This window comes from Trichomonas vaginalis, chromosome V, assembly GCF_026262505.1.
Source record: "Trichomonas vaginalis G3 chromosome V, whole genome shotgun sequence".
NCBI classification, from domain to species: Eukaryota; Parabasalia; order Trichomonadida; family Trichomonadidae; genus Trichomonas; species Trichomonas vaginalis.
Window position 1 is genome coordinate 1,565,484 of NC_067207.1, and position 12,440 is coordinate 1,577,923.

Here is a 12,440-nt window from a genome sequence, read left to right on the forward strand (position 1 = left end):
AAATAGTCAAAGTATAATCTTCAAATAATGGATAAAACATGTACTTTGCAATGTTACATAAAAATATGGAATGATCAATATTAGTATTGTAACTAGAATAGAATAGATATTGGCTCTTGCCTGTTCCACATTTGTTTCCAATAATATTGCAATAAGAAATCGTTTGCTTATTTGGATCTTTATCACCATAAAAATAAAGAGAATTACTTCCGGTTTGGTTGTTTTCTCCGAATGTTGTGAAATTACATGTACTCGAAGTCCCTGAAAGGAGATTATATATCGATGATTGGAACTCGCATTTGTTGTTTGTAATGTTGGTATTGGAAATACGTAGGTCACCCCATACAACTTCAAAAGTTATACTACCTTTTGATTCACCTTCCCCACAATTAGAAACAGAAACATCAAACACATAGTTTTTATAAGAGGGGAAAAATTCAACCCAATGGAGAAACGCCATTATACTGTCTTCTGCTTTTGATTTATAATAGCGAGTTTGTTGTTGTACAATTTGTCCATTATAACATTCATAATAAATAGATCCACCTTGATAAGTGGAACTACAGTTGTTAAATATAGAATCTTCAAGTAATGTGCAGATATAATTATTTTTTTTAATGTAAATTGCGCCTTTTCCTTCGCAGGATTCAAATAAGCAATTATAAACATAATAACCATTAGGGCCATTTGTGTCATAGATTGCTGTCCCATTTTGTGTCTTATCAACTTTACTTTTATTTCCAAAATATTCAGACCAGTCGCATTTTCTTGAATTTCCCTGCGTTAAGCTTCGGAAGAATATAGTTCGATATTATATCCAAATTATTCACTTTAAGCCGTTGATTTTTTGCTATTGACTTTATCCGAGTGTTTCATAAAAAAAAGTTACTATCAATTATTTCAGAGAGTCTCATCAAATTCAAATCCTTTCAAAAAAAGATAAAATACTAAGATTTCAAATATGAATACAAAATAACATTTTTATTTTACTTTATTTTGATTTTTTAAAAACAACAAATAAATCATGATGATTTTTTTTTCTCAAATTTGTTTGCAAGTCATTGGAATGGAGCAGCAAACAATGGTAAGTTAGGTTTAACATTTGCTTCTGAATTCTGGAATTTGTAGTCTTTGTCACAGACAATTCCTTGAATGTGTTGAATTGGAGCATCTGAATTTACTTCTGGAACTGTAAATGCAGGGCATTTAGGAGCGAATTTCAAGTCAGCGGACTTTGTATATGGATGGTTAATGACATCGAAAATTGAGTATCTTCGTGATGGATGAACGACAAGCATGTGTAAAATTAGATCCCACAAGACGTCATCTGCGCCTTCTGGTTTGTTCAGAACTGATGATTCAATTGAACGAACGATCTCGAAAACGTTATTTCCTGTAAATGGAAGCTTATTAAATGCGAGCTGGTAAAGAGTAACACCAAGGGACCAGACATCTTCCTTGCAAGGGTCGATCTCTTCTTCCTCGTCATATTCGCAGTCGTCGTCGACAACTTCTGGTGATTGGTATGCAGGAGTACCAACTACAGTAGCTGCACTCTGAAATGACCTACCAATGCCGAAGTCTGAAATTAATATTGTTCCATCAGACTTAAGCAAGATATTCGCTGGTTTTAAGTCTTGGTGTACAATATTATGCTGGTGAAGGAACATAACACCTTCTGCAATCTGTCTGAACAAAGCACAAATTTCTTGTGGCTTAAGTTTGACTTTTGACTTTATTAATTGATCAAGGTTCCCACAATTTGCGTAATCTACTATAAGGTATACAACATCTCTTTCTGGGACGTGTATTACTTCATGCAATTGAACCACGTATTTATTTTTAATTTGTCTCATGATTTCGATCTCTCTTTCTAGTTGATGTATTCCCATCGATGATCTTACAAATGTTTTAAGATTTATACGTTTAATTGCATAGTATTTGTTCGTATTTACATCAAGTCCAAGGAAAACTTTGGAAAAAGAACCTTCTCCAACCAAGCATAGTTCCTTATACTGGTTGATTTGCTTGATTGTTCCATTCCCGTTTTCGTACGTTACATCAACGACCTGTTGGACGGAGATGGAGCGTCTCATGAGAGTAAAATTTTAGCGTAAAATCAGAGAATTGTAAGCAATTAAAACTAAAAATACAATTAAGTTTTTTAAAAGAATAAATAACAAAACATAAAAAAATATACATATAAATATATTATAATTAATTTTCTAAACTTTGGATTCAGATAATATTGGAAGATAAGGTGCCAAAGGAGGTCTTCTTGAATTCCATCCACTTGGTAATCTCGTTGCTTGTATACCGTCTTCTTTCTTCTTACGAGGAGAATACGCGTTGTTTGTTGTCATTGGTCGTTCATGAGGTCTATTTTCGATATTTGCATTAGTTACAGCGAAACCACCACCTACAAACTGTGTAACCTTACGAGCACTTACAGGTCTTACTTGTGGTAATGGCGTTGGTCTCTTTCCTGCTGCTGTTTTAGCCCTCATTTTGACAACTTTCTTCTTTTGGTTGTAATAAGAAGATTTTTCTTCTCTGACCATTGTTCTTACAGTTGTCAGTTGTTCCTTTTGATCGCCAACGACGTTTCTTTGTGAGTTCAGTTGTTCTTCCATTGATCTCAGCTGTTCCGTTTTCTGCTGCAAAACTTCAGTTAAGAATTGGAATTCATCATAATATCTTTCACTTTCTGCAGCGTTTTTAAGATGTGTTTCTAAAACATCTGCTCTATCTTTTAATCTTGATTTTGTGTCTCTTAGTCTTGACAACTGATTTATCTTCATCATCAGTTTATCTCTCACGTCATGATTCATTCTTATCAACTGAGCCAACTCTGGATTAGTTCCATTCAATATTCTCCATCTGTGAATGTTAATTGGTCTTTCTAATTCTTCAGAAAGAGCTCTACTTTTTCCTTGTTCCAAAATCAAAGCTTTTTCAACTCTGATTATTTCTAATTGTAAAGCTCTACTGTGCCTTATAGAATCAAGAAGTCTTTGGTTAAGTGCTAGTTCTCTCTTTAAATCATCATTCAGCTGATTTATCTCTGCCATTTTCTTCTTAAACGATAAAGAACCGTTGTTTATTTCTGTTGTCAACAAATTTGCTTTTTCTTTGAGAATGTTTGCTTCATTTACTTTCTCAACAGTTGATTTATTGACTGATCTCGTGTAGTACTCTAAATCATCAGCAGTATGGCTCTGTGTTCTTGTATCTAGTTCAGCTTGTGATAATAAATAAGCCGATCTTTGTATTTTATTACGTAATTGCGTTGTTTCATCATCACATGCTTTTAAATCTTGTCTTAGTTTCTCAACATCAGCTTCTATTAGTCCCAAAGAATCTTCAACAACTTTCCTTTTATAATGTGTTGCAACGCATTTCTCATCTGCTTCTTTTATATCATTCTTTAACTGTGCAATTTCATGGACTAAGACATCAACATTCGCTGCAATTTCTTCGTTTTCTAACATGGCTTTTACATGTTGTTTACAAGCAAGATCTCTTTCGTTTTGGACAATTTCCATGAGACTTACTTGCCTTTTCGTCTGTTCATTAAGGGTATGGAGTTCTTTGGACCTGTCAGCATATGACTGCTCTAATATCTTGATTTCTTCGCCTGTTTGGTAGATGTTTCCGTTCATTGTTATCGATTTTTTACGGTAATTGTTAGTTTCGGTCTCGATTTGAGCAATTTTCTTCTGGTCTTCTTGCGCTTTAGCCTTCATAGCTGATACTTCGCCTGTAATGATGGCTTGCTGGTCTTGGACAACTTTCAAATTTTGTTTTTCTTTGGAAGAAAGGGAATGAAGCATATGAGTATCGGCAACAACTTTGTCTGATTGCATTTTAGTTGTTTTGGTGTTCATATTCACTTTACTTGTTTGGCTATTCAAGATATAAAGATCATGAGTATATTTAGCAAAGGATTGACGAGTTTGAGCTCGTTCATTATCAATATCTTCCTTTGCTTGCTTGCATTCGTTCAATATTTTGGTTAATTCTTGGTTTTCTGACTGAATATTATCCATTTCTTTCTTTTGTCCTTCAATATATCCATTCTTTTCCTCAATTTTGTCTCTTACACCTTGTATAGATGCTTGTATCTTCTTTCCTAACTTGATTACGTCTTCGTGGTCTTGAGTTTTGCTAACTACTCTTGCTAAGCTTATATTCTTATCTTCTTCAGCAACTTTCATGTTACTGTCTTCTGTAAGCTTGTCTTGAACTAATTCAGAGTTACTGATGCCTCTATCATGTATAATTTGAGAATTATTTGTAATTGTGTTTTGATTGTTAACAATAAGATCTTTAATATCTTTTATTTTGGAAACTAAGCTTTCAGACTCATCCGATAAGCTTTTATTTTGTTGTCGATATTGATTTGCTTCTTCGTTTATTTTTTGTTCGTCTTCTTTTAATTTGTTAGTTTCTACAAGTAATCCTTCTTTTTCTTTAGCTTTTTCGTCTATTGCCGCTCGAATTTGCTGCATTTGAGTAGTTTGCATCGTTATTTCTTTTTTAAGAGCTGCAATTTGATCAGACATTTCTTGTAATGATGTTTCTTGTGAAAATGCTAATGCTCCACCTTGTTCGACTAACCTTGAAAGGTTTGAAATTTCTTGCTTCAAAGTTTCAATGACTTCTTTACTTTTCGACTCTCTTTCTTGTGAGATTTCGACCATTTTCCATGCCTTTTCGAATTCTGTACGTAAACCTGCAATAGTACGTGCGTCACTTTGATTTAAAGATAAAGTACTTGAAATTACGTTTGCATTCGAAAGAATATCAGCATTTAGCTGTCTGCACTTGTCAATGAGTTGTTTATTTTGATTGTGAGATTTAACGAGTTCGACATGCAATTTTTCGTATTCACCTCTAAATTTTTCGAGAGTTTGATCATTAACGAGGTTGGAAACGATGAGCTGGAAGTCTTTTTCCATTTTATCAAAGGCTTCTACTTCATTATCGAGCTCATCGACTTCATTTTTCTCGTCACTCATTTAAACGAACTTTTTTTTCTCAATCGAAAATTTTATAAAATCATCAATCAAAAATAAGGATTTCTCCTTATATATTGCACTTATAGATGCAGAAGGAGGTGCTTAATCTTTACTATCTAGTATATGAGTAGATATCGTATCCAAAAATCATCAAAGAACTCATTCTCTTAAATTATTTTGGCAATATAAAAGCATTGAGTTATAATCTTTTGTGCGATTGAAGAGGGTACTGATTGATAATTGATGTTGGCACTCATACATGTTAATTTCGAAACAATTCAATCAAATGAAATTCGAAGGATGTTCTAAACATAATTTTATAAGCTATTGAATTTCTGATACATAAGACTGGAAAATATTTCTTTTATTTAGATGATACTTGAAAATTGCACAAATTTGTCTGCGAACTTGATAAAATAAGGCAGCGATAATGGAAACCATCACATGCTGCTCTTCATTTAATCCTTAATGCAATAAGAAAGCCTTTTTTTATAGATTTTTTTCCCTAAACAATTTCCTATTCAAAATTGAGTGTCAAACCGGTTTTCAGAAGATGCTGTTGTTTTTCTTTGGATTTTCTTTATCAATGACTTGGGCGGACCTTGAATTACGCCTACCCAACTATTACGAGCCTCTTCAATACTCAGCTCGTGATAATAGGAACAAATTTACAACAGTTGTTCCAAAATTGATACAAAATCAGAAAGACCTTAAGAAAGTACAGGAAAATATTCCATTCCTTGGCATCATTGACTGCTCTTTCGACACAATTTCTGATCAAACAACAGGAATTGTTGAATTAGAAAATACAATGTTCAAAATCTACAATACTAACTTTTCAAACATCGAAAATTGCTATGGAATTTATACAGTAGACTGCAGAGATTCCAAAATTATCAATTGCAGCTTCACAAACTTCAATCAAGGCGGTGCTTTGAATTTTATCAAATCTAATGAGATTTTCGTTACAAATTCAAAGTTTTCTGCAATCACCGGCAATGATACAAGAACAAGCGTCGCTATTTTAGACAATTGTTACTATTGTTTCTTCCGAAATTGTGATTTTACTAACAACGATGTTTTTGCATCAGTTTTTCAAGTATCGAAATCAGAAAAAATCAAATTCGACTTCTGTAACTTCCGTTTTAACACTCTTACATGTCCAGGCTGTATTTTCTTCTATAACAGCGAAAATTGCTTAGTACAGAACTCAGAATTCACGGATAATGTTTGCTTTACACATTCCGCAGCTTTGTTCTCTACAGGAACCTCAATTACCTTGAAACATGACTATTTCGCAAGAAATCAACTTAATTTAACGAAAGAATACATTCCTGAGGTTACTACTAAGCTAGACTTCTGGCAAGTAGCAGCCACAGTTACAGTTGTCCCAGCTTTCCTCATAAAAAGCATAAAATGTCCACATAATTTCAAGAATTTGTATTTTGATCACAATTATCCAATCAATACCACCAAATCATTCAGGTACCTTCTCAACTCGATCGATATGATATGTTTTGCCCAAGAAGAACTTGAATCTCCAGTAGAATCTGTTATTAACGTCCAAGGAGTGATTCAGACGACCAACAATGCTTCAATTGACATAGACTTCAACAGTATGGTCGATCAGAAGCAAATTATTGGCAATTTGGAGAAAGTTGATTACAATATTTCAGAATCGGAAGAATTTGACGAAATTGTCGACCATGCTGCCCAATCTAACATGCCAACCATCAGATATAAGACGAGCACCATTTATTCGTCACAAACAATCGCTTACGCCGTTGGAAAATTATCGTATTTCGCAATTGAACAATGTGAGTTCTCAATGTGCACTATTGGCATCACACAGCAATCGTATGATAGCAATGTACTTATCTTCCTCAATTTGTCCCACCACGGCTACTTTTCATTGACAAATACGAGATTTTCCGAAAATTACGCTTATTCTTCCTTGATACAGGCTGTAGATTGCAAAGGATTCATTGTTAATGACTGCAAGTTCAGTTACAACACGGCGAAACACTCTTCTTGCGCTTTAATTTACAATTCAGAAATTGTCAGGATAATGAATTGCAAATTCGATCGCAATGATGCATATGTCCACGGCGCCATCGCCATCTACAATTCCAAGGACGCAGTGGTCAAACAATGCACATTTAAGAAGAATTACGGTTTTTGCGGTTGCAGCAGCTTAATTTTCAATAATACGAACATGTCCATTATAGATACCATGTTCACACGTAACAACGTCGATCACGAGCGTTGGGACCTTAATTCGAATCTTTTTCCAAATTTGGATGACGAAACCATCCTCAAACCTCATGAGAACATCAGTGGTGTATACACAGCTAACAAGTTCTCAGTTTCTTTATCAGGATACGGAAACAGCCAACTTTATTTGGATAACGTCGGATTTTCCAACTCAGAAATCGAAAACGACATGAACATTACAGATCTAAAGGTAGAGTCATTGGATGTCTACATAGAAGAGTCCGTAAAAGTCGAAAAAGTTCAAAATTCGATCACTGACACTAAAAAGAGGTCATGCAACAGAAATATTGGTATAAACTGGACAAATACAAGAGTAACTCTATCTACATATTATAGATATAACGAATACTACGAGCCATTCCCTGAAATTGCAACAGATTACGAAATTATCAAAGATGGTGATAGTTACAAACTTAATGAAGTCAGTTTCTTCACTATAATAGACAGTCCAGAGAACGCAGCTAATGTATACAGCTGGGTTTACGACGAAAAACCAAATATTCCACAGCCAACACCAGCAATGACTCCTTCTCCGATAATTAAAGTGGTCGGCCACGGAAAAACGATAGGATTGGCCGTATTTGGCGGAATTATCGGTCTGACTGTAATAATTTTAGTTGGAGCCACGATTTACTTCTGCAAGAGACCTCCAGAGGCCAGATTGCATGACGATCCTAATGATCCAAACAAGAAAGATCGAAAGAAAGCACTTTTGGAAGAAAAAGAAAATGATGAAGCAATAGTTTCTTTATAAATTAAATAAAATAGTGATATATATTAATTTAAACATAGGATTTTTAAATCCATACCATTTGCAATAATAGAACAAATTCAGTTTCAATAAAATAAAAATTATTTGGATAAAATGGCTTAATAGGATAAATCTTTCATAATAATACGAATGACATGTAGAAAAGCTGTAAGTTTCTTTCCATTTAAAGGTGCATTTACCACTTCCTAATACAATCTCAAATTTCCTGTTTAAAGTTTTATTTTGAGAGGATTTAACAAAGTGGTATCTGCACACTTAAGGAAATAGGATTCTTCAAACATATAAATTTGCATGTCTATTAGGTTTGAATTAGAATGGCATTTTCTGACTTTTTTTTTTCAGGAAAAAAAGTCTTCATCAGTAGTAGGATATGACGGGTTTAGTGACTTTTTTTGTTACATCTATATATAGACGATGCATTAAAATATATTTATTTATAAATCATTAAAAAATTAACATTAATTTTAAAATAATTTATTTTTTTATCTTTTATAAAAGAAGCTATATATAGATGATGTCAGATATTCCGCGATTAATTAAACATTGTTTAAATCCTGAATGGGTTAAACTTCAATTTAAAAATGAAGATTGTGAATTATTAAATGAATATGAAAGCCAAAATAAGCTAATGAGGTATAAATATAATGATAAAGAATATTTAATTTCATGGAATCAATGGAGTCATAATCAAAGACCTCATAAACGAGAAGAAGAAATTGAAAATAATGAAATGGAAATCATTGATGACATTAAAGAGGATGAATTTCATATAAAAATAAGAAGTCTGTTTGACCTTAAGAATGATTTATATATAAAAATAAAATAAACTTCTTACGAAAAATTAAAACTTAGTTATGTTTATTATTTTATTTTTTTTATTTTGTATGAAATGAGCGTCAAAACTAACAACGTTAAAAAATTAGGATTCACAAACGAGGAAATAAAGGATATATTAGAGGAGGTAGGTTATGAAGTTAATAAATATTATTTAAGAAATTGTCAAAAATTTGCCGAGTTATTAAATGATTTAGATTATGATGGAAAAATGAATAAAGATGACGTTATAAATTTCTTATATCCCACATCTGAAGAAGAAAAACCTAAAGAACCTGATGTTTTCCCTGAATATTATGAAGAACGGATTAAAGATGATGAATACAATGAAATTGAAAGACTGAAAAAAATAAGAGATGAAATAGATGAAAAAATTAAGGAATTAAGAGAAGTTGAAAAATATAATGAAAATGAAGTAGAGGGTTTAATGAATATCCCAGCTTCAGAATCAGAAGTTCAGAAATCTCATGAAGAAAGATATAAAAATTATGTCTCAGAATCAACACAAAATTTATTAGATGGTGAAATAGACGAAACACTTTCAGAAGAAGGTACTAAATTTATTCGTAAACATAAGTTACAATTTATTGATAATGAAGAATACCCCTGTATCCTACTTTCACCACCTTTAGATTCCGAAAAATTCAAAAAAGCTCTTAAAAACGTGACATATGCAACTAATACGATTAAGAAAGAAGATCATGATATTTACACAAATTATTATTTAAATAAATGCACAGGTGTTGATAAAGTTTTTGATTTATTAGATAAAATATCAAAAGAAACCATTGGAACCTATAAAATTTTGTGTGATTGTGGTTTCATTGTTGAAGATACCAATAATGTTTCATATGAAAGAACAACACCGAAGGAAGACGAAGTTGAAAGGTCTATACCATTCGTTATTAAGAACATAAAAGATATGAAAACTTATAAACATTATATTTATTCATTTATTTCAGAAAAAATGGAAGCAACCCATAAAACATCTTCTCATCATTTTATAGCTATTCATACATTCCTTTTCAAAGTTGTGAAATTAAATAAGACAGGAATTAGATTTAATGTATCAGGGTACGCATTCTTGAGTAAATTAAAATGTATTCGTCACGTCGCAGATGATAAAAATTTATGTGTTCTTAATTCATTTTATGGGCTTTAAAAATAAACTTTATTTTTATTTATTTTTTAATTTTTTATTCTTACATAAATGAACAAAAACGGAACAGCTAAAATGAATGATAATCAAATTAGAGCAGAAGGTAGAAGGTTATTTAAACGCTTCTATAACATTCCTGATGGTGTTAATCCTAAAACTCGTAGAAGCTATTTAAATGAAGCAATAGATGCATATGAAGGGTTTGACATTTCATCAGAAAGTGAGAGATTAGCGAGAATGTTAAATGTTAATATTGATTTCTATTATTGTGATCCTCAACCAGAAGACGTGGACATAAATAAGGTAGACTTTCCATTAGTGGAATCAATAATGATAGATCCAGAATTTGAAACAGTAAATATTTTATTAACACAGAGTCCATGTGGAAAACTTCACGCTGACAGAATAACAGACGTTGAAGCACTCACCGGCTATAAAGTTTGTCCATATTGTAAAGAAGAAGTTTATTCTATCCGTGATGATCCAGAAAGGAAAAATCAAAGAAGATTTTTAAAGCATTGTGAGAAATGTAAAGAAAATAATGGGAGATTAATTCAAGACGTTCAGTTGCAAAAGACACAGCAACCATATGCACCACATATTACGAAACAGAAGATATATCAGTGGTTATTAGCTCACAATTTGCAGGAATATTATAAACCGACAAGATATTATATTACTTTTGACTTTGAAACATTAGAGACTAAAGAAGAATTACAACTTTCTGAGTGTGCAACTTTGAACGCTTACTTAAAACCATTCATGGTATCATCAACGGTTAAATTAAATGATAAAACATATACGAGGAATTTTTGTTTAACTTCGAGTGATTCTTTTATTTCTGATTGGATTGAATTTTTATTTTCAACCTGTTCATTAGTTGTTGAATCAAATATTGAACAATATGAAGAATTAATGAAGCCGCAAACGGCGGGGACTTTGTCCCATACATTAAATGAAAAACAGAAGGAAGCATTTAAAGAACTTCTAGATGAGGAATTCAATAAAGTGAATATCATAGGTTTTAATTCGGGAAAGTTTGATTTAAATTTAATTCTTCGTGATTTAAACACTGCAAAATGGAAAATATAGGGTGTCCAAAGGTGTGTTTAGCACAAACCTGAATACTGCGAATAGAAATAAACAAGTTACATATATATAAAGTTTATTTAAATATAATCACCATTGGATTCAATCACGCGTTCGCAGCGATCGATCCAGGCTTGAAAGACACGCTTTAAATCATCATGAGAAAATTGCTCAAATTGCTCTCTTACAAAATTTTCAAGATCATCTGGACTCGCGAATTAGCGTCCTTCAGCTCTCTTTTTTAGCGTGCCGAATAAATAAAAGTCAGAGGGTGCAATATCAGGTGAATAAATTGGGTTTGGAACAACTTTGACATTGTTTTCCACCAAGTAATTCATTACCTTATGACTTTTGTGAACTCTTGAATTATCAAAATGAATTGCAAACTTTTGTTTTTGTTGTTTGGATTTCTCAAACTCATCAGAATTGATAATTTGAGTAAGAACATTGTCAATTAGATACTGAGCATTCATCGTATTAGGTTTTTGAAGAATATCAATTGCGATGATGCCATTCACGCCCCAAAAAACCGACAACATCATCATTGGTGTGTCAATTTTTTTCTTCGGGAATGTTTGCGGATTTTCATCCTTCGGGATCCACATGATTTTGGCTTCTGTTGCATATTGAAACCAAGACTCGTCCCCTGTTAATAAAAAGTGAAACTTCTTGGATTGATACGCACCCAATATAGAGAGGAGCTCTTTCGAAGATTGGACTCTAGATTTTTTTTGAACTGAATTAAGGTTGTGCGGAACCCAACGTGTATACGCTAGTTTGTAGTTCAAATAATTGTGCAGATAATAACGGACTGTTGTACGTGGTATCTTTGTCATCTCCTCTATCCTTCTGAGTGATGCTCTTGGGTCTTCATCTAGCGCTTGAAGAATTGCTTTGATTTTTCTTTGATCCGGCGATTTTTTGTCAATTTTTATGATGGGCGCCTTTTTGTTCATGAAGTGATACATCCTAACATGATACATTACAGTGGAATAGCTAGGAGCATCCATACCGAAGCATTTTACCAATGTCTCGTAGATTTTTTTACAGTCTTTGCATTTTTTTGCAAGAGCGAGGATGTTTTCTTTATGATTCATTAAAAAAATGAAAAAAATCCCGCCAAAATTTCCCGCGAAACCGCCTCTTGTCTCAAAATTCATTTTATATCCCGGCATGGCGCCAAAATACAACATACTCATCATATACATATATTCATATTTTTTATTATATATTTATAATCAGCATATATCTCCTTTAATAGTCTCATATAGAGCGCTGTGCTAAACGCACC

The 12,440-nt window shown here is 32.7% G+C and overlaps 3 protein-coding genes and 1 pseudogene across 4 annotated transcripts, besides 4 other annotated features; 1 reads left to right on the forward strand and 3 right to left on the reverse strand.

Annotated features, from left to right (window-relative positions):
• Positions 1–1,058: 1,058 nt before the first annotated feature.
• On the reverse strand, positions 1,059–2,096 carry TVAGG3_0261550 (protein serine/threonine kinase protein; the record flags this gene model as incomplete). The annotated part of the gene is made up of 1 exon (XM_001326338.1): positions 1,059–2,096. The coding sequence occupies one exon, from the start codon at positions 2,094–2,096 to the stop codon at positions 1,059–1,061; it is 1,038 nt and encodes a 345-aa protein (XP_001326373.1).
• Positions 2,097–2,225: 129 nt separating this feature from the next.
• TVAGG3_0261560 (cilia- and flagella-associated protein 58-related family) lies at positions 2,226–5,021 on the reverse strand (the record flags this gene model as incomplete). Its single annotated transcript, XM_001326339.1, has 1 exon — positions 2,226–5,021. The coding sequence occupies one exon, from the start codon at positions 5,019–5,021 to the stop codon at positions 2,226–2,228; it is 2,796 nt and encodes a 931-aa protein (XP_001326374.1).
• A 561-nt stretch (positions 5,022–5,582) lies between these two features.
• On the forward strand, positions 5,583–8,068 carry TVAGG3_0261570 (pectin lyase-like family; the record flags this gene model as incomplete). Its single annotated transcript, XM_001326340.1, has 1 exon — positions 5,608–8,049. The coding sequence occupies one exon, from the start codon at positions 5,608–5,610 to the stop codon at positions 8,047–8,049; it is 2,442 nt and encodes an 813-aa protein (XP_001326375.1).
• Positions 8,069–8,860: 792 nt separating this feature from the next.
• Positions 8,861–9,383: a mobile genetic element.
• Positions 9,384–11,149: 1,766 nt separating this feature from the next.
• Positions 11,150–11,177: a terminal%2Cinverted (terminal inverted repeat of Mariner transposon ID:TVAGG3_0261590).
• Positions 11,150–12,440: part of a mobile genetic element that runs on past the window's edge.
• On the reverse strand, positions 11,230–12,357 carry TVAGG3_0261600 (annotated as a pseudogene). Its single transcript has one exon. A coding segment is annotated over exon 1 (1,128 nt).
• Positions 12,426–12,440: part of a terminal%2Cinverted (terminal inverted repeat of Mariner transposon ID:TVAGG3_0261590) that runs on past the window's edge.